Here is a 19,079-nt window from a genome sequence, read left to right as displayed (position 1 = left end):
CTGTTGATACATAAAAAGGCTGGCTATCTTTGGGCTGTAAACACAGAATAATTACTTTTCTTGTTACTTCTGGGTTGGGATGGTTTAAGATGATTTTTTTAATGTATATTTATGAGAGAATTATTCACCTGTATAATCAAGAACTGGCAGGCTAGTCAATATAAACTTTAAAACTTATCTTAATATCAGGTTGGTCTTTTCTAATTTATAAGCAGAGAACATAGATGAAATTCATTTGAATAGGTACATAATGCATAAAATCCAATAAAATGCCATTTGAATCTGTTCTTCCTGTAGACTGAAAAGCTAACTAAAAGGGAAGTGGAAGCCAAATTCTGTAATCTTTCTCTCACATCAAATAGTGTAAGTAATTTTAATTCAATGTTAATTTCCCTTTAATTTGCCATAAGTCAGTAATATTTTATTGTCTTTGTAATTTTATCAATGAGAGTAAGAAAAACAACCTGTTACTTGTGCTGTTCAAAATAGTCTCTTTCCAAGTAGTCTGACTTGGTTCTCTGTTTTCTCTGGAAGTCAGTATCACAACTGTTCAGGTTTCTTCTTTAGACATATTTTTCAGTTGTGGAAACTAATACCATCCTGTACGGTGGTATTTACTAAAACAAACTGAGACAAACTTTAAAAAAAAAATTCTGCGGATGTTGATGAATGTGCATAAAGAGTTGAAGTTAACTTCTGGACACTCTGAGACTTGTGTCTGTCTATTCCTTTCCTCAACTCACTAGATTAAAACAGGCTTCTAAGCAAAACAAACAAAAAAGGCAGATATTTTATTCTCACAAATATAAAGTCAAGCATTTTTCTTTTTTTTTTTTTTTTTTCAGATGTGACCTATTATGAGCACTGTCTGTGTTCCTACATGTGTTTATAATTTTATTTTTCCATTTTAGCTTTCTCGACTCTACAAATTCATTGAGCAGAAGGGAGAAGCAAGTAATGTATTTCCATTTTTAAACACAATGATAAAACAAAAGCCAGGTGTCACTCAGCTCTTGAAACATGGCATGAAGGATTTAGAGGAAATCATTGGTCTGTTAAAGCATCTGGGAATAAAACTTCAGGTTTGTAAAATACATTAATGGATTTACAGGCTGCTGGGCCTTGTAATTTGCCAGGAAACAAAGTAATGATATTTTAGAACAGAAAAAGCACATCAAAGTGTGTTTTGATGGCCTGTGATAATATTGACCTCTTCCAGTCAGAAGTCTGTGGCTTATCTTCTATAAAATGACAGACTTCTTTTTCCCCAACCAAGACTGAAGGCATTATTTAGAGCATAAAGGAGGGGTTTTATTAAATTTTAAAACAAACTGTAAGTATTTTAAAAATACAGAAATCTAGTGACTACTAAAGGCCTCCACCTTCCTTGAGGCTTGCTGTTTGGGTTTTGTGCTGTAGGTTTCTTGGGTTACTTTAAGATTAAAGCATCATTTCCTTGTTTTTCATAGTATTTTAAATTTCTGGAGATAAGGAATGTTTCCATATGTCTTCCTTATGCGAAAACAGTGTTTTCAATTCATGCTGCTAACAGGAAATTAATTATGTATGTGCACATACTCATTTTTATTTTACAGATTTCTATAAATCTGGGACTCGTTTACAAAATACAGCAGCACAATGGTATTATCTTTCAGTTTGTAGCATACATCAAAAGAAGACAAAGAACTGTGCCTGAAATTCTTGCTGCAGGGGGCAGATATGATCATCTGGTAAGTGCTCATATCTTTTAACGAATTTAGATTTATTTTTTTTAACCCATGAAAAAATAGGAAGCCTGTTTGTCATTTTGCCAAGATAACTATTTGGTCTTCCATTTTGTTTTTGTCTTGTTTTGAGATTCCACAATTTAGAGGGCCACAGATGGTAGGACCAGTTCCTTCAGCTGTTGGAGTCAGCATAGCTATAGACAAAATAACTGCTGCTGTTTCCAGTGTAGAGGATTCTGTAAGTCTTTTTTCTGGGAAGTGGGGGATTTGTTTGTTGACTTCTGACAGTCGTTAACTTAATTGTAGCTACAGATGGGCAAAAAATAAGACATTCAGATGTGTTGTAAAATAATACCATACTGAAATAGAAGGCAGACATCAAGATGACCTGTTTTGTTTTGCGTTTCTCTTTGTAAAATTATTTAGTAAAATGAAAGTTGGGGGAAGAAGGGATCTTCAGGCTTACAACATTTTATTTTCAATTTAAATGTCCCATTTTTCTTAGCCTGTGTATTCTTTCAGATGGAAGAGTACAACTGTAGATATTTAGTGTTACTTTTCCCCTACTTTTTCTTCCTGTATAAAAATATAGAAGGTGGAGATGGAAGGAAACTTTAAGAATATGGACTGCTTTATACAGTGTCAAACAACTTCACTTGGTTGTGGAATGTGTATTTTATTAATTTTTCTTTATAATGAACATTGCTAAGCCAAATGGGAAGGAGAGAACAGAATAGGCTGGAATACTTTGCAAGCTGATGCTGTGAAGATGCTTTGTGTCAAAGATTAAGATTCAGTGACTTTTAAACATCCTTAGGTAGATTGTAGCTCTAAAAAGAGGTGAATCTAACCCCCTTTTTGTTGTTGGTTTTTTGTGGGAGTTTTTTGTTTTAGTTTGATGCATTTTGACAAACATTGATATATTTATCCTTCTTTGTTACTTTAACTGCCTTATGAAGGGGAAAAGGTGGTCTTGTGACTAATATTGTCTTCTTGTTTTTACTTTCCCTTCAGGTTTCTGTCAGTTCATGTGACCTGCTGGTCGTAAGCGTTGGTCAGATGTCAATGGGTAGAGCTATCAATATTGTTCAGAAACTCTGGACTGCAGGAATTCCAGCCGAAATAATGTATGACTGGTCCCAGGTAGAATTTCTATCTCCATGTGTTAACCAACCGTATTTTTGTTCTCTTAGATAAGTGCAACCAGAGATCATACTTTTTCAAGTTTGTTTCTGGTTGTATGGAGTTATGGACTCATAGTACTGAACATGTAGGGTGCTATTCAGCTCCAGTGATGTTAAGTCTCACTAGCCTTGCAGCATTCTTCCAGAGGATTTAAAAGCTCAGTGAAGGATCTCTCAATTAATAAATTTCATATTTAATAAAGGGCACATCAAGAACAGAATGGTAGCATTAACTTTTAAATATCCAGATGGCTGAAGACTTATCAGGTACAGAGGGAATACCAATGTAATTCTACTGTTAGAAAAACAGTTCTTGAGGAGATGTGTGGTTGGAGGAAGAGAGAGTGGCAAGCTGAGTTGTGCTCTTTTATCTCCAGTGGAAACAAAGCAGTGATTTAGGCAGTACTGCCTCAGTGGAGTAGTGAGCTACACCACAGTGCTTAAGTCCCTTTTAATAGCGGTGACAGTTACCTTGAGGACTGTGAGTCTGGTTCACCTCTTTAAGTATGCCGGTTGGTGACTAACAAAAGAAACACTGTGCAGTTGCCCATCTTGAGTCATGTGCTGCAGAGCAGGCAGTTTTGAGCTCACTTAATTGCCTGACTTTTTTCTAATCTTTTGCCATAACATTTACAACAGTTTCAGTCCCTCAGAATTGGAAAAAATCCAGATTATATGCTTTTCCTATGATCTGCTGGGAGGTGTTTTTTGGGCTTTTGGGGGGTTTTTTTGGTGATTCATAAGGAATGAAGATTTGGGTATTTCTTGCCTCTGTCTAGTGCTGTCCTGTAACCCAGTGCTGAGTAAGTCAGTATAGTAAGCCCTTCAGTAAGCTCTGCACTGAGGATGTTGTTAAGTCAGCCTTGGTTTTACAGGAAACCCAGCTGGCTTCAGCTTTTGTGACAGACTACCAGTTATGCAGGACTGACTGAGCTATTACTGAAAGCTGCAGACAGTGGGTTGGTAACTGTTGATTGATGTTACACTGCACATTTTTACAGTTATGTAGACCCTGCACTTCTAGATAGAGCTAGCCCTTCCATGTGAGAACTAGGACTGCAGGGCCTAGGCTTTCTCTTTGTCTAAATGTAGACTTAGATTTCAATTTTTAAGGAGCATTAGGTGAATAAATATATATGCATAATGAAGTTTTCTCTCTCAGAAGCTTATATAAGCAGTGTAACTTGCATATCAAGTTATTTTAAAGATAGGAGACTTTGATTACTTAAGTGGTCATTTTATAATCTGTCAAATTTCTTTCCCATTCCCCTTCTCCTGTTCAAATTTTAGTCCCAGGAAGAACTGCAGGAGTATTGTAGATGCTCTGGGATTACATATGTAGCTCTTGTGTCAGATAAAGAAGGAAGTCATGTGAAGGTAAGTGTAGGACCAGACGATGCTTGATGGTGTTTCAGATTTATAAATTGTTGTTATTTGGGGTTTCTGCGATTGTTATTATTAATATAATATTAATTATACTTAAGTAGGTGAAGTTGAGGTAAATACAGTTTCATTTGTTAAGTAGTAGAATGTTCTTCTAAAGAGTACTGCATTTTATCCCTTCATAACACTGTTATTCACCGACCTACTTTCTTCTAAGAAAGTCCGAAAGATTAGTGCAAACATTGGTTGACTTTGTTATTGGTGATTTTATATGGAACGAGGTTTCCTGTGTCTCTGATTTTTTTTGAATCTACAGAATGAGTTAGTTAACTTAACGATCTTTCCAGTTGGCAGCTTTTCATGTTGCAAAATAAATACAACTAAAATATAAATCTAAGAATGTAGTTCAGACAGGCAGAGTCAGAATCACACTGCTTGCCTCTGTAAGCTTAGGTTAAGATGCAAAGAGTGGACTGTGTCACAACATGAATTACCACCTTCTGTACTCTGCAGCCTGTGGTTCTGCTACCTTTTTTTGAAGTTAAAAGTTTTAAAATATTCTGTATCACTAGAAAAAACATCTTTTTTTTGGACTAAAGATTAATTCTTTGAAAAAAATAGTAACCATTTGACAGCATCTGGTACGGACATTTTACCAAGCCAATGTGCCTTACTAAAATATTTTTCACTTGTTATTCATTCTCTTTGTTATTGTAACAGAGATAACAAATAACTGCATTAATTGAACGAATGAGTAGATTTTGATGATGAGAATGTGATATATCAAAGTCTTCCACAAGACTATTACAGAGCGTTCTTTTAAATATGGCTTTATTGAAGCAAAACCAAGAAAGAATACGCTAATGAAGGGAATGGTGTTGTTAGTGATTAATCTCTTGCCAGTAAAGATTGTGCAGATTCCTAAGTTTTGAATGGTTTAGTTTAACTCCTGCAAACTGAAAGGCGGCCTTATTCTAACATAATTGCTTAATTAAAAATAAGCTATTAATAATATGGTATTTGCACCTATAAACCCTTCTGTTAAAAATTTAATTATCACATATTAAGTATAAGTAGCCAAGCTAGTTTAAGCTTTGGGAATACAGAAAAAATTAGTTGGTTGGGAAAAAAAAGTCTAATCAAAGATTTAATGGGCAGCGATTGATTGGTAATGATGATACCTTCCTACCTTTCACTGTTTCACCTTTTATGGATGATTGATCCAGTTTGGTTTTGATTAAACTTGATAAGTTTATTCATATAACATTTTAAGAATCAACAATCTTAAGAACCACTGAACTACATCGTAGGTGAAATCCTTTGAGAAAGACAGACAGACGGAGAAAAGGATTTTAGAATCTGACTTAGTAGATCACCTGATCCAGAAGCTGAAAACAAAAACCGGTGACGAAAGATGTAGTAGGTAAGTAGCATAACATATGGGAAATGCTGAACTCAAGCAGTAGTTTGTACAGGTTGTTGATGTCTCCTGCTACCCATGTTTCACTCTCCTTTTTCTGGCCTCAGCCAGTCTTGGCATTTAACTTCATGACTAACCTGATTCTCAGGTGTTTTGTAATGGATCTATCAGAAGCAGTGAAAGAAAATCATTCTTTCTAAAAGTTACCTTATTTCTAGACCCTGAAAAGAGAATAGAAAAACCTTTGTTTAGTACTACTAAACAGAGAAATGCAATAACTATGATTGTAATAACAGTTGCAGATTTGTCTTTAATGATTCTTGACTGTGGAAAGTAAATGAATTCAAACTTATTTTTGAAAGCTTCTTTGAATATGCATGCTCTGAAGTATAAATGCTACTTTGATACCTTAGTATTCTGTCACAGAAACCTGTAAGAAGTAGATTAAATTAATAATTCAGAGAGAATATTATCATAATATATTTTTGTATTAAGATCTAAATCACTCTTGCATGATAGGGAGCTCATCTTTTTGTATCCATAGGAAGCATTTCTTCTACACCTGATTTTTTGATATAATTTCGTATGATTCCTGTCAGTTCAAAAAAAGAATTTAATCTGCAGATATGTGCTAGGAAGTGTCCATAAACTAGTTCATCTGTTGGAATTAAATAAGTATGAATGATAATCTGAAACTATTGTCCTATTACAGTATTTCTTTATTATTGTAAATTTGTTTCCTTACCTGTCTTTGTTTATTTTTAGAGAAACCTCAGATAATCTTCCAGTACTAAATCAAAAGGGATTGTTTACTAATATTTCAGGTATTTAATATCTAGTTTAAAAACATACAAGTTCTTTTTCTTTCTGCTAAAAAACTATTTTATAAGAAAATATTGCTGGAACAATTAATTTTAAAAATATTACCAAAGTCAGAGTAAGAAGATATTTTATAGCAGAGCTTCTGGTTAGAGACACTGCCTCTTAATCTCAAATGTTGTTTGAAGTGATTTAAAACTGAATTTTTCTCCACACTAGCAAAATAAGTGCTTAAACCAGTGAACAGAATATTCTCCATACAAGCATTCATTGATGCAGTGATCTGGGGGGGGGGAAAGCCAAACCCACAAACTTTTCCTAGCTGAGGAGAAATTAGATGTCATCCTGATAAAAAGTAACTTGACTTGTGATTGTTACGGTGTTGAGTCCCATGTACATTGCCCTACTAAAAAAATCTAAAAATAACACTTTTTTTCAAATGAAAATACCTTTACATTTCTAGCTATGGATTTGCACTCCTTAATTTGATAATGCAACTTTGTATATAAAGAATAATATTAAGTATCTATTGTGTGGATAAAGTTTGGTATTCTTGATAGTTACTTTACTAATATAGTGGGTGGTGGTGGTTGTTTTTGAAGAAATATTTCACACACACACTTGCTTAACAGTGAGGGAGAGAGGTGGCCGTGTTTAACTTGGGGTTTTGTGTGTGTGTAATTACCAGAAGTGGCAATTTGAATTTCAAAATTAGATATTTCAGATTTTAGTTATTGAGGGGAGTTCGGGTTTCTTGTTTGTTTTGTCATTGATTCGGCAGTGGGACTGAGCATTAAATAGCTGCCTTGTTCTTGTAATAGCTTTTCTTTTTTTGATGTTCAGTATGTTGCATTCCTTTGTGAAATTCTGCAAGCCATTTGGAACTTTTCATTAGTTTCAGGGAAAACTGATGTAAAATACCAAAGTTCTTAGTCTTAACAACCAGTCCTTCAAAGTCATAAGTGAGCATTTGAGAATTTACATGCACATCTCACTGTCCTGTAAGACTTTGGAGGTTTTCAGCAGCTTTTCAAACCCTGAATATACAGATTTTATCTTATTAATATTTGTGAATTTTCAGTTTCTTACTACTTCTTGTATGAAGTAAGTTTTAGTTTATAATCTGTGTTTGCATTTTAGGTGTATTTGAATCACATGGAACTCTCGTAGTGCCTAACGTTAGTGTTATAGCTCCTGAAAAATTATCTGCCAGTGCCAGGCGTCGTCAAGAAATTCAGGTACAGACACATCAAATAAATATTAAGAAGTGTTCCTTAAAAGTTAAGGAATGGTAGAACTCATATTTCCACTACTACCTAACTTACACAAATTTATCCTATTTGTTTATTATTCATAAAATAAACTAGGAACAACGCAAAAGGTTGAAGGCAAAGACCACCTTTTTTTAATGTTTTGGTTGTTGGGGATTATCTGTGATATTGTGGCTCAGCCATTCTTGTGTGTACGCATTATAAATCTTATTTTACTTGGAACCATGGTTCTGGAACTTCCCTTTTTTTTTCTTTTTTGTCTTCCCCTCCCCATCCCTAAATGCTGAAGTGTGTTAAAGGTTTTTGTGGTTTAACTCCAGCCAGCAAAATCAAGCCTCACGCAGCCACTTGCTCACTCCCCCACCAGCAGGATCAGGGAGAGAATTGGAAGGATAAAAGCTAGAAAATTCACAAATTGAAATAAAGACATTTTAATAGGGAAAGCAAATCTGGAAAGCACACAAGCAAAGCAGAACAAGGAATTCATTCACCACTTCCATGGGCAGGCAGGTGTTCAGCCATCCCCAGGAGAGCAGGGCCCCTTCACGTGTAACAGTTACTTGGGAAGACAAACACCATCACTCCAAAGGTCCCTCCTGTTCCTTCTTCCCCCCACTTCACGTACTGAGCATGGTGTTATATCGTGTGGGTCACCTGTCCCGGCTGTGTCTCCTCCCATGCTCCCAGGCACCCCCAGCCCCCTTCCCAACATGGCAGTACAAAAAGCAGAAAAGGTCTTGCTTCTGTGTAAGCCCTGCTCAGCAATAACAAAAACATCTCTGTATTATCAACCCTGTGTTCAGCACAAATCCAAAACATAGCCCTATGCTAGCCACTGTGAAGAAAGTTAACTCTACCCCAGCCAAAACCAGCACAAAGGTGCCAGTTCATCATACTTCTAATTTGCAGTATGTTTGTAACAGATACTCTATGTATTTTATTTCATTCTGTTGCCTTAAAACTAAAGGCCTAAGAAAAAATTGCAGCTTTAAAAAAACCAAAAATCCCCAAACCAACCAACTAAACACAAAATCAAAACTCACAACCCTGCCTAAAACATGACATTATAGTAATGTAGAAGAGATTCGGTGATGCTAGAAACAAATGTCAGAGTTTTCTCCTTTAGGATTATTAATTTCAAGATATTTAGAGTATATGGTAAACCAGAACTGTAATTTTCTCCCCCAACTTGGATGTGCAACAAAAAAATCTCCCCTATAAATAGTTCTTGAAACCCAAATAAACAACTGATTGTTACTCTGAGCTTTGAGCTAAACAGACTTACTGTTTTAGGTTTTGAATATGTAAAAGCAACTTTTCCAAGGTACAAAAGACAACATAATGCAAGGCTCTGACTACATTTGTAAAGTGCTACCTTTGCAGGATCACTAGCTTGCTCTGGAAAAGTGTTACAAGGCATGACCCATTTTTTGGTTTGACTTTTAAAATCAGTCCTTCTGCAACTAGAGATGATTCACTGTATCCAGTCACAGGTTCTCACATTCCTCTGAAAAGTTATCCAACACCCAGAAACATAAAGGCAGTTTTGACTAGGTATGTGAGCATCCACGTTGTAACATGCAGTTGGTTCTGTCAGCTTTAGCACCATGCCAGTATTTTCAAGTGTTTACAATTGCTGCAAGAGTGGCTCAGCCCCAGTCTCCTTCCTCTCTGTTCATCAAGCATTATTGTGACATTGTTACTGGAAATTATATTAAGCATGAATTTTAATTTAAATATTATACAGTTCTATATCTTCTGTTAGAAGCAGCCTCTTCTTTTCTCATCTGTGAAACAGAAAATCAGCACTTACAACCCATTGTCACACAAGCAGTGTATTTTAATTTTGCCAATCTTTTGTTCCCAGGTGCAAACAAGACTTCAGACATTCATTTCTAGCCTGCAACAGAAAACAAGTGAGATTGACATTTTAGCTGTAAGTATTTGGCAGAAGCCTGAATTATTCCAAAGTTTTAATTGAAATGGATGATGCAGTTCCTGTCTGGAACAAACTACTGCCAATCGCCTCACTTTAGAGATATCAAACTTCTGGTTAAATAAGACCCATGACCTGTTTCTTTAATACTTGAAAAGTATTAAAGGGATGTATGGGACAGTTGCATAGAACAAAATTTAACAAGTATTAAGTTTAAGCTCTTAAGCTGTAATTACACTAACCTCTGTGGTATATTTAATAACTTGTTCCTGCTAGATTTGCACTTCCATTTAAATCGACATAACTCCTGTCTATATATAGTTTTTAGACTTCACTAACAGTGTCACAAAGGCCTTTAAAATGGTATATGCTTTTCAGGAAACATACTGCCTATTTGCTGGCACCTATCTAAAACTTTCCATAATGGACACTGTGTTTAAAATTATTGTCAATTCCTAGTTCCATCAGCATGAGTGCTTCTTTGGAAATCAAAAAGTCTGGCTCACTTGGCAAACTCATTGAACAGAGAACTGTTAAGTACTGATTTCTTGGTATTTTTACAGGTAGATCTGCCAAAAGCAACTGTGATACACTTCTTATCATTAGAGGTAAGCAATTAAGTAATGTTGTTAAAACTCTAATTAAACAATAGATGATAAATTCTGTTCCTAATGAAGTGGAATGTAAAATTCACCCATTGTAGTTTTTTTCTTTCAAGGAGGTTGAATTAGGTTTTAAAACTTGAAAGGACTTTTTTACCCAAGGGGCTTGACTGAGACTAGAAAAGCCTTTTTGTCAAATAACCAAGTTACACAAGACAGCATTAGGAAGTCCTCCAAAGCTCTGGGATTTTTTTCCCAAAGAATAGTTAACTGAAATTAAGTCTTAACTGCACTTTTTCAGAAACAGTAAGCATTAATGGCTATTTCAGCAAAGGTGTTTCTTGAAGCTGTTAATGAAGGAGGACCCAAAATACAGAGGCAGTTGTTTCAAGTACAGTAGTTGAAACATCTCTTAGTGAAGCCAAGATAAAAAGCGAATGTATAAATAATATATAGGCACCTTTAACAACTTGGAAACTGCTCAGTGGTGGATAAGGGGGGATGACAACAACAAAGGCAAAGCTTTCTTCTTTCCTCCAATGACAGCACTCACTATGTTTAAAGTCAGAAGCTCTTACTAGGGAGATGGATGCCTCCCCAACCCCTGGAAAAAAAAACAAACTCAAGAATGGCATCCTGGAAGTGCATTTAGTATTTTCAGACCTTTCATTTGCTGCTCTGAAGCAGTCCTTGTCTGGTAATCAAAACCCAGTGAAACATTTCAAGACATTTTCAAAATATTTAGTTCATCCAGTCTGCCCAAATCATGGAGATAGTTTATCAGCTTTCAGTTAAAAAAAAAAAATTAAATATATATGCACACTATTAGCTTGCATCATTCGCTTTTGATCACCGTTACATCGCAGTTATTATCTTCTGTCCAGCACTGCAAAATTGATAGAGCCGTTTTCATTGCTTATGCCTTTTTAGCACTAAACTTTGTTAAGAAACTGATCCCTAAATTCTTAATAAAGTTGCAGGTGTTGTTGGTATTCATATCTTTGAAAGCTGTTTAATTAAGGAGCATTGACATTACATAATATTGAGAAGACTGCATGCTATCCGGTGAAGTTCCTTCACAAGAGAATGTAAGACAAGTTCCTTGTCAATTTTTTTTCTTAGCTTGATGGAGATAGACAAGCCTTTGATGCTACTGTGAGACAGCTGATGTCACGATGGCCCAAACAGAGATGTTCATACTTACAAGCAATTTGTGATGAAATTTACAGTATCAAAATGGAAAAGAGGTAAATTTGTTAAGCTCTTACGGACAGGTACATAAACCACCTTATTTCTGCATTCAGACTGCTCCTACTTTGTCCTCCTTTTTCCACTCTCCCTGAGGCAAAAATAAATACTCAGTATAGTTCCTTGAAAAGTATGGGAAGAGTTTAGTGGTCATCTAACCCTCACTTACCGGTAAATTCTTCATTTTTATAAGCCCTTTCAAGAAACTCTAAAATGTATTGCCACTTCTATCACACTTGCTGCTGTGTTAAACTTAATAGCAAACAACTATATGCAGTCAGATATATTGCTATACATAGTAGATATACTTCTTTGTAAATATAGTGTATGTATATATGTATATATACATATATGCATGTATATATATATATATACACACATACACACAAATTTACTGCTACATAACAAACCCTCTTTTCTGATGAAGTGGACTCAGCTTGCCTTTTAAAACTCATGACCACATTTAATTCCTCCTGCTTTGAAATACAATAGCAGTTAGGCACAGCTAAGAGTGCCCAGCTTCAAGCAAACATGTACAGTAAAGGCCATTTCTATTTTCTAAGCATAAAAGCCTATATGTTCAAGTCATAGTCTCCTTGTTGGATTCTGGTAAGGCTGAAACCCAGATAGTCCAGATAATCTGGACACATCCAGTTTTAAACCTCAAATTGTCAACTGTTGTATGTACTGGTACAGTTAAGTGAGTGAGACCTGGGTATTTATGCATTTTCTTAAACCTGTGTTTCACTTGAATGTACTACTTAACCTTTAAATAAGACTAAAACCTGACTTTGGTTCCTTTTTCTTAGATGCACCAAAATCCTTCATGTTTGCTAACATTTACTATGGCAACTAAAGAACAAGTGAAGCATTTTGTTTTTCTCTCTGGGGCTTGCAGGGCTGGGAGCAACAGAACTCAATTATTACATACAAATAATATTCCATACAGTGTTGGGTATGAATGTAATGCAGTCCCTGAAGTCTTACTTTTCCATTTGATGCCTGAGCACTGCTTAGTCATAAGCCTTCAGATCACTGAATGAAAACTGAACAGGCTAGATCAACTGAAAAAGGATGAAGGGGAAAATTGCAGTGACAGCCTAACAAAGACTCACTGATTTTTTTTCTACTCAATCTTTGCTGTTATCTTATTGCGATGATTTGTCACAGGAATTATAACTTTTGAACCTGCAGTTTCAAAGTTTTAAAATTTTCTTTTTTTCCTTCCCTCTGCAGGGTTCCTGCACTTATCCTGTACAGTTACCGAGACGAATACAAGGTTTTGTTTTAGCACTTAAGGCATCTTTTATGGGATGCTCTTAAAAATGGACAACAGTGTTTTGTCAAAAGGAATTTCAAAAAGCTGTAGTAATGCAAGATGGGCAACTAGTGCCTTTTTCTGTGTCCAAATTGAATTTCATTTATATTTTCCTGGTTCTGGCCAGGACAGGGATAATTTTTGCTGTAGGGGGGAGGAGGTGTGGCCAGGACCCAGAGATTATTCTATAGGGGGAAGGGGGTCTCTTCCAGGTCAGCATAGCGTGGCAGAGGGAGCAGTCAGGCTTTTTTTCCGTGGGAATCGTTTGCCTCTTTCTTATATCCTCTGTCATTAGTATTGTTGTTTTCATATCTCATTGCTGTTTCCAGTAAATTATTCTTAGTTCAGCCTGTGATCTTTACCTTTTGTGCCCCCAATTCTCCTCTCCAGCCTGCCAGAGGGGAAGGGGAAGCAAGCAGCACATGGTTTCAGTGGAAGCACTAAACGGGAGAACACCATTCCTAAAGCACAGCAGCCTTATTGGAGAATACCATTCCTAAACCATGACAAATGTAAAACTGTATTATGTCAAAATGTGGAAATAAATGTTTTATAGGCAATTACGGAGTGAGTCTGACTATAGCCACAGCTATGTATTACCATGTAATTCTTGCCCCTTATGCTACAAAAATCAGCTGTACAGGTGTAAAACTAATTTTTTAAAATAATTTCAGACTGCCTTTTATGCAACAGTAGTACTGCAATGAGAAACCTCAGTTCAAGAACTAGGGAAATAAACTGCCTTCAACTATGACAAACTGTTGTAAACTTTTTTGAAGAATTTTTATGTAATAAAAGGTTTAGCTACTGAGCCTTCTTGAAATACACATTATAAACTATTGTTGTGTGATTTTTGTTGTTGTTTTTTTTTTAAACCTACTGTTTTAATTTATATATAAAATATGGCAGATTTCAGGCTGAGAGCTGTTACAAGCCTGGTTGCCTATGCTTGTCCTGTCTGTACTTCTGCATTTAAATCAAGCTTCTGTGAGACAAAGACCTGACAGAAGTAAGCACTTGTTTCACACCTGCAGGATCTAAACCTAAGAGAAAGAGTAATCTGCATGTGCTTGAGGCATAACCAAAGTTTTGACCTAGCTTTCCTTACCTGGGTTGTCAGATTAAGTCTGAAGTCAGTAATGATGGGAATATTATAATTATCTTCTTGAAGCAAGTAGCACAACTCCATCAGGAAAAATGAAGCTGAGAATCTGAAGATGAATTACAGCAGCCATAGTTAACTATGCATTGTATTTCACATCAAAGTGAATATGCAAAATGAATATGCAGAAATGTTAGAGATTTCTGGAAATATACTGGTGTTTACCATCCCTCCCCACCTGCTACCTTCTGTTTAAACAGCTTACCCCTCTTTCCTTTTCTAACTCAAATGTCTGCCATTAGCACTGCAGGCTCATTGTATTAAGAAATATCTACTTAATAATTTCTGCTCTGCTCTTTTAGTAAAGAGGAGTGCAGAGTTAAAATATAAAGAGGTAACTTTAAAGACAAACCCAAGAACTTCTGAGAACTGTGAAAGTTGTAACAGCAACACCCAAAGCAGCATCAGCAGAATCAATCCTGAAGGCACAGATAACTGTACCATTCCTAGTAATTCACCAAGACAAGTCATTACAACCAAATCCATTTTTCATTATGTTTAATAGGAACAATTAAGTATTTTTACATCTGCTCATATGAAGGAAGGAAAATTCAGATCCCCAAATATATTGAAGGATGAAGTTTAAAAAAAATAAAAGTTTAGATGACATGAGCATTTTTAAGCCATGTCTGAAGGGAACATGATGCAAAGTCCTACCCTCCCCCCACCCAGGGACAGCACAGCTGGATCAGCATGGAGTGAAGGCACAGCTGCCTGGCTCTACAAGAGCTCGAGCACTGTGCTGGCTGCCTTAAGGATATCCACACTACATCATGTAGACATGTCCCTCAGATTAAGACACACAAACAGGAAAGCAGCTGTTCCTGATAATATGTTGGCACCTGCTTTCCCTGTTATTACTGAGGCTCATGTATAAAACTAGGCATCTGTCACTGGGGCTCCTCCTCCAGTCTTATTTTGTTTCTGGTATGGTGCATTTCTCTTCACCCTGTGTTACCCCCCAAACAGATTTTACAAACAGTAGCAGTATAAGTACAAAACTTCTGAGTCTAAAACTATTTTAGTATAACACTGTACATACTCCTACCACACCACAATCCAAAGAAAGCACCTCTGCTGTCAGTTTAAACAAAAGTACTGTTCATATCCCAGTATCCTGCTGGAAGGAAAGCCAAAGACAAGTGGTAACTCAAAAAGAAATGGACTTTGCTTTGAGTGAGGGTCAAGTCTGTTATGGTGATGGTAGGACACTGTTCCATCACTGTGTTGCTTTACTTTTCTTGGTTTTGCTTTTCTTGTCTTTTTTCTTCAAGCCATCCATGTTAGCCCTCAGCAGATTTGAATATGCCTGAAACAACAATTGGAACCATTTAAAAAAACCCAAATATTTAAATGACAATATGTGAGAAGTAGCATTTTACATACTACTAAGGGATAGTTATCTGCATTTTCTCAGAATAACGCTCTTACACCCTGCACTGCGAACATACTGTTTCTAAACCAATGCACAAAGTTGGATAAAATAAAAGACTATTTTTTAAACAAATGCAGATGGATGAGTAGTCTAAGGTTAATCTATATAGCAGTTCAGCACAGAATCAACCTATTCACAGCTGTGCAGTGCTTCCAGCTGACCATTAACAATACCTACAGAAAGGGAAGATAAAAGGCATACAAAACTTACCATCTGGAATTTATTTACTTCCTTTGAGCTCACCTACAAAAGTAATACTGAAGGTTAACCAAGAAAACTCTGGCTTGCATTACAAACCAAGTATCACTACATGTTTATCCACCAGATAGCATATAGTCTTTCTAGCAGCAGTTGGGTCCACTCATTACATTCAGTGGCCAATAGGCTGGACTGATATGAGACTTCTCTCATTTAGAAAGCTGAAAATGCTACTTGATTAACAAAATCCTCTAGAGGCCATTCATCCCTAATCCATGTGTTTTCAAATGGGAAGAATGTGAAGGAACATTCAGAGGAAGATTTGATTAACTTGTAGGGCCATAAAAGCACTGCAGCCCAGATTCACTCAACCATTTCTCAAAGTAACATTTTTCCTTGTGTCACATCGCAGAGGAGAGCTAAGGTCAGCTAAATCCTTTCCCAATCCCTCATTCAAAGTAAACACACATCAGGTTTTCAACTTCTAGTTAACAGTTTCTGAAATTTTACTTAAAATACAGAGCATTAAATCAAAGACCCATAAGGCCACTAATCTTTCTAACTCAAAGTTGTCACTTACCACTGTGCTAATTTTCTTCTTTCCATCAGTTGCCCTTAGAAGACACTTATTGTCTGCTGGTTCAAAACTTTCTACGTGGCCTTTGCGTGGGACTGGTTTTGTTCGGCCATCATCTGTATTGAAAGAGAATGTTTATCTGTATTTCGTTAAAATCAAGAGATGGCTTCTGACATTAGATGTTAAAAACATGCTCATGATCTGTAAAACACCTTGGAATTCAAGGCCATCTGAACTGACAAACTGTTCACAGACCTCTGACTCTGTAACACCAGAAGGATCTGTTCCATGAGCTACATCTGCCAGAAAAAATAAAGTAAATCCTCACCCCAACATGCCATATGAACCACCTGCTCCAGCAGCAGTGTGCTTTAAGTGCATGTCATCCTGCTACCTCCCACACAGGGCCTCTCAAGTAGTGCCAGCTAGCCAAGAACCAGAGGAACATGAACAGACCAAAGCAACACTGGAATTCTCCTTGTATAGAAATGTAGTGCTTTTCAATTATTGTTTGGCAATCAGAAAGTCCCATATCTCCTGCACTCTGAAATACAGTCTGAAATGGCAGTACCATTAGTACACCAGCTGATTGCTTTGTCCCTATGACTGCTCTTGTTTCCAGACACCCTGGATTACAACTATATCTTTTAAAATACCTGCTGACAACACTCAATCAGGTGTAGAGGAACACCTCCTTAGTCCAGTACTAGATTCAAAACTTACATTTCTTCAGCGTTATGAAAACACTCCCGGAAGTTCTGCACTTTTGGAACAGCCTGGTAAGCTCCGTCAGGAACTGCAAGAGAAAAGAGACCCGACCGTGGTTGGGGAGCACCACACAACGGCGAGCCCCTCTCCCCGCGCAGCCCCTGCCTCGCCCCAGGCTCTCCATGCCGCAGGAGCCAGCGTCGAGGGAAGGCGAGCTCCCGGCTTTCCCCACGCCGGAGCTGCAGGACACGAGGCCGCAGCCAGGGGCGGCCCGGCCTGGTCCGCGGCTCTGACTCCGGACACGGGATCTGAGCTCCCCGCACCTCCCGCGGCCCCGGCGCTCCTGCCCTCCCCCCCGCCCGAGTCAATGGGCACAGCGACGCTCGCCCTGCTCCGCTCCGCTCCCCTCCCCCGCAGCGGCTCCCCCGCCGCCGGGGCCGCCGCTGGGCTTTGCGGGCCCCTCTCCCTCCTTCCCACCCTCCTCCTCTCCCTCGGTGCCCCCGCGGCGGCACAGGGAGCTCGCCCCGCGCTCCCGGCGCCGCCCGGCCCGGCACCTGCTCGCTCTCCAGCAGCACCATCCTGCCCGCGCCGGAACCAACGCGCGCGCAGGCGCAGGGCAGCGGCAGCGCCACGTCAGCGGGGCGGGGGGAGCTCACGGGGCGGCACCGCCTCTGGCACCGCCTCTGGCACCGCCTCTGGCACCGCCTCTGGCACCGCCTCTGGCACCGCCTCTGGCACCGCCTCTGGCACCGCCGGGCGCGGGTGCAGCTGCACGTGCCGTGGCCTCCGCCCCGGGCAATGGAAACCGGCCGGGACCCCCAGGGAAGTGCCGAAGCGGCCTGTGCCAAGCGCCCTGCTGAGCGCGGCTGGCGCTGAAGGGTGGGATTTGAGACTAAACGAGCCAGATCCCTGAACTTGTACAAGAAACCTGCGTCTGGCAGGGGCGAGAGGGCACTTCGCATCCCTAACACTTGAAGCTCCTGAGGGGCGGGTTCTGGGAAAGGGGAGTTTTCAGTCAGGCCCGGGTTAGTCGACGCGGAGCACACGGAAATAGCGTGTGATCTACTGCCTTTTTGTGTTTCTCACTAGGAAAATAGATTTATTTTTCCTCCGTGGACCTAACAAAAGTGAAAGATTGTGCCTTGCATACAGATGAAAGGGGAAAGCTGCTCTGGGGTTCATAGGTGCTTGAGCCCCTGAGGAATTCATCCTGTTCATTTATGAGCTCTGGTCTGTGTTCTTGTTCTAGACAGAACTAAAATACCTTCTTGCGTTATCATTCTCATGGTGGGAGTGTTGTTTAATATACAAAACAACACTAGATAATCAGAGCCTAGTCTTTTTTTAGAGTTCACAATTATTCTCTGTCCTTTTGCAGGGTAAGCGGGAGGCAGTAGAGGGTGCTGTGATTGCACACACAGAAATGAAACTGCCTGAAGAACAAGGAAACAAATACCCAAGAAGCAGGTCATCACAACATGGCCATGGTTTACCAAAATCTATCAGGTTATTAAGCTAACTCCATTATGTTGGAGTCGAAGGGAGTGTAGAGATCCAACACTACCTTTCCCTTACTGTGGATGGTATTGTCCTCCTGATGTTTTTGCACTTGTGTTACTTGCAGTTGAGGAGGAAAGACTTCAGCAAAATAAATTCCATTGTTTCTCATAGCATTAAAAATCTCATAAAAAACTACAGAATGTATGTTAAGTCTTCTGAAAACGGGCCTTCTAAGGGGACACCGTCAGTGCTGTGGTTGGAAGTACTGATACACCAAAGCCTTGTAGAATTGTAGAAACTGATGGTCCCTGCCCCTACCAGCTTACAGTCAGTTGCCACAACAAGTGAAGATGGGTGGATTCTTGGAGTCATTGCTTACACGTACTTCCTCTAACCCTGCCTCACTGCAGGAGCAGTCATAACAAACTCACTACAAGAGGTTATTTTGTTAGGAATCAGAGTAGAGTCGTGTTTTCAAGAAAGCTCTGAACATAGACAATGTAAGAGCGTTGCAGATTTTTACAGGCAACTTGTGAAAGAAGAGCAGAAATGGAAAAACTAAAACAATTGCAACATACTCCCTCTTGGAAA

At 38.5% G+C, this 19,079-nt stretch overlaps 2 protein-coding genes across 6 annotated transcripts in view; one reads left to right on the top strand and one right to left on the bottom strand.

Moving 5' to 3' along the window:
- EIF2AK4 (eukaryotic translation initiation factor 2 alpha kinase 4) overlaps positions 1-13,735 on the top strand; it is a 37,141-nt gene extending 23,406 nt beyond the window's left edge. For 2 of the 4 annotated variants that reach the window (XM_017829768.1, XM_017829766.1), the window contains 13 exons: positions 298-363; positions 912-1,082; positions 1,596-1,730; positions 1,858-1,965; positions 2,742-2,870; positions 4,202-4,288; positions 5,605-5,717; positions 6,480-6,538; positions 7,674-7,771; positions 9,672-9,740; positions 10,304-10,348; positions 11,465-11,589; positions 12,827-13,735. In XM_017829768.1, coding sequence (XP_017685257.1) covers positions 298-363; positions 912-1,082; positions 1,596-1,730; positions 1,858-1,965; positions 2,742-2,870; positions 4,202-4,288; positions 5,605-5,717; positions 6,480-6,538; positions 7,674-7,771; positions 9,672-9,740; positions 10,304-10,348; positions 11,465-11,589; positions 12,827-12,881 — 1,260 coding nt within the window. In that variant the 3' untranslated portion in view covers positions 12,882-13,735. Of the gene's footprint in view, positions 1-297; positions 364-911; positions 1,083-1,595; positions 1,731-1,857; positions 1,966-2,741; positions 2,871-4,201; positions 4,289-5,604; positions 5,718-6,479; positions 6,539-7,673; positions 7,772-9,671; positions 9,741-10,303; positions 10,349-11,464; positions 11,590-12,826 lie in introns of those variants that run through there. The other 2 variants (XM_017829767.1, XR_001877174.1) reach the window with 2 other exon arrangements.
- On the bottom strand, positions 9,627-17,627 carry SRP14 (signal recognition particle 14). 2 transcript variants are annotated; one of them, XM_017829770.1, is made up of 7 exons: positions 17,543-17,627; positions 17,004-17,076; positions 16,284-16,396; positions 15,716-15,748; positions 14,017-15,379; positions 10,803-10,946; positions 9,627-9,704 (listed from the first exon to the last, which is right to left on the bottom strand). In XM_017829770.1, exons 1-5 carry the CDS (start codon positions 17,564-17,566, stop codon positions 15,290-15,292), a joined length of 333 nt encoding a protein of 110 aa, XP_017685259.1. In that variant the 5' UTR covers positions 17,567-17,627; the 3' UTR covers positions 9,627-9,704; positions 10,803-10,946; positions 14,017-15,289. The 2 variants fall into 2 exon arrangements, with proteins under 2 accessions (XP_017685259.1, XP_017685260.1); XM_017829771.1 differs by lacking the exon at positions 10,803-10,946.
- Positions 17,628-19,079: the final 1,452 nt, after the last annotated feature.

The sequence above is a fragment of the Lepidothrix coronata genome, unplaced genomic scaffold (genome assembly GCF_001604755.1).
Source record: "Lepidothrix coronata isolate B3197 unplaced genomic scaffold, Lepidothrix_coronata-1.0 Scaffold168, whole genome shotgun sequence".
Lineage (NCBI taxonomy): Eukaryota > Metazoa > Chordata > Aves > Passeriformes > Pipridae > Lepidothrix > Lepidothrix coronata.
This window is presented reverse-complemented; position numbering and strand designations above follow the sequence as displayed.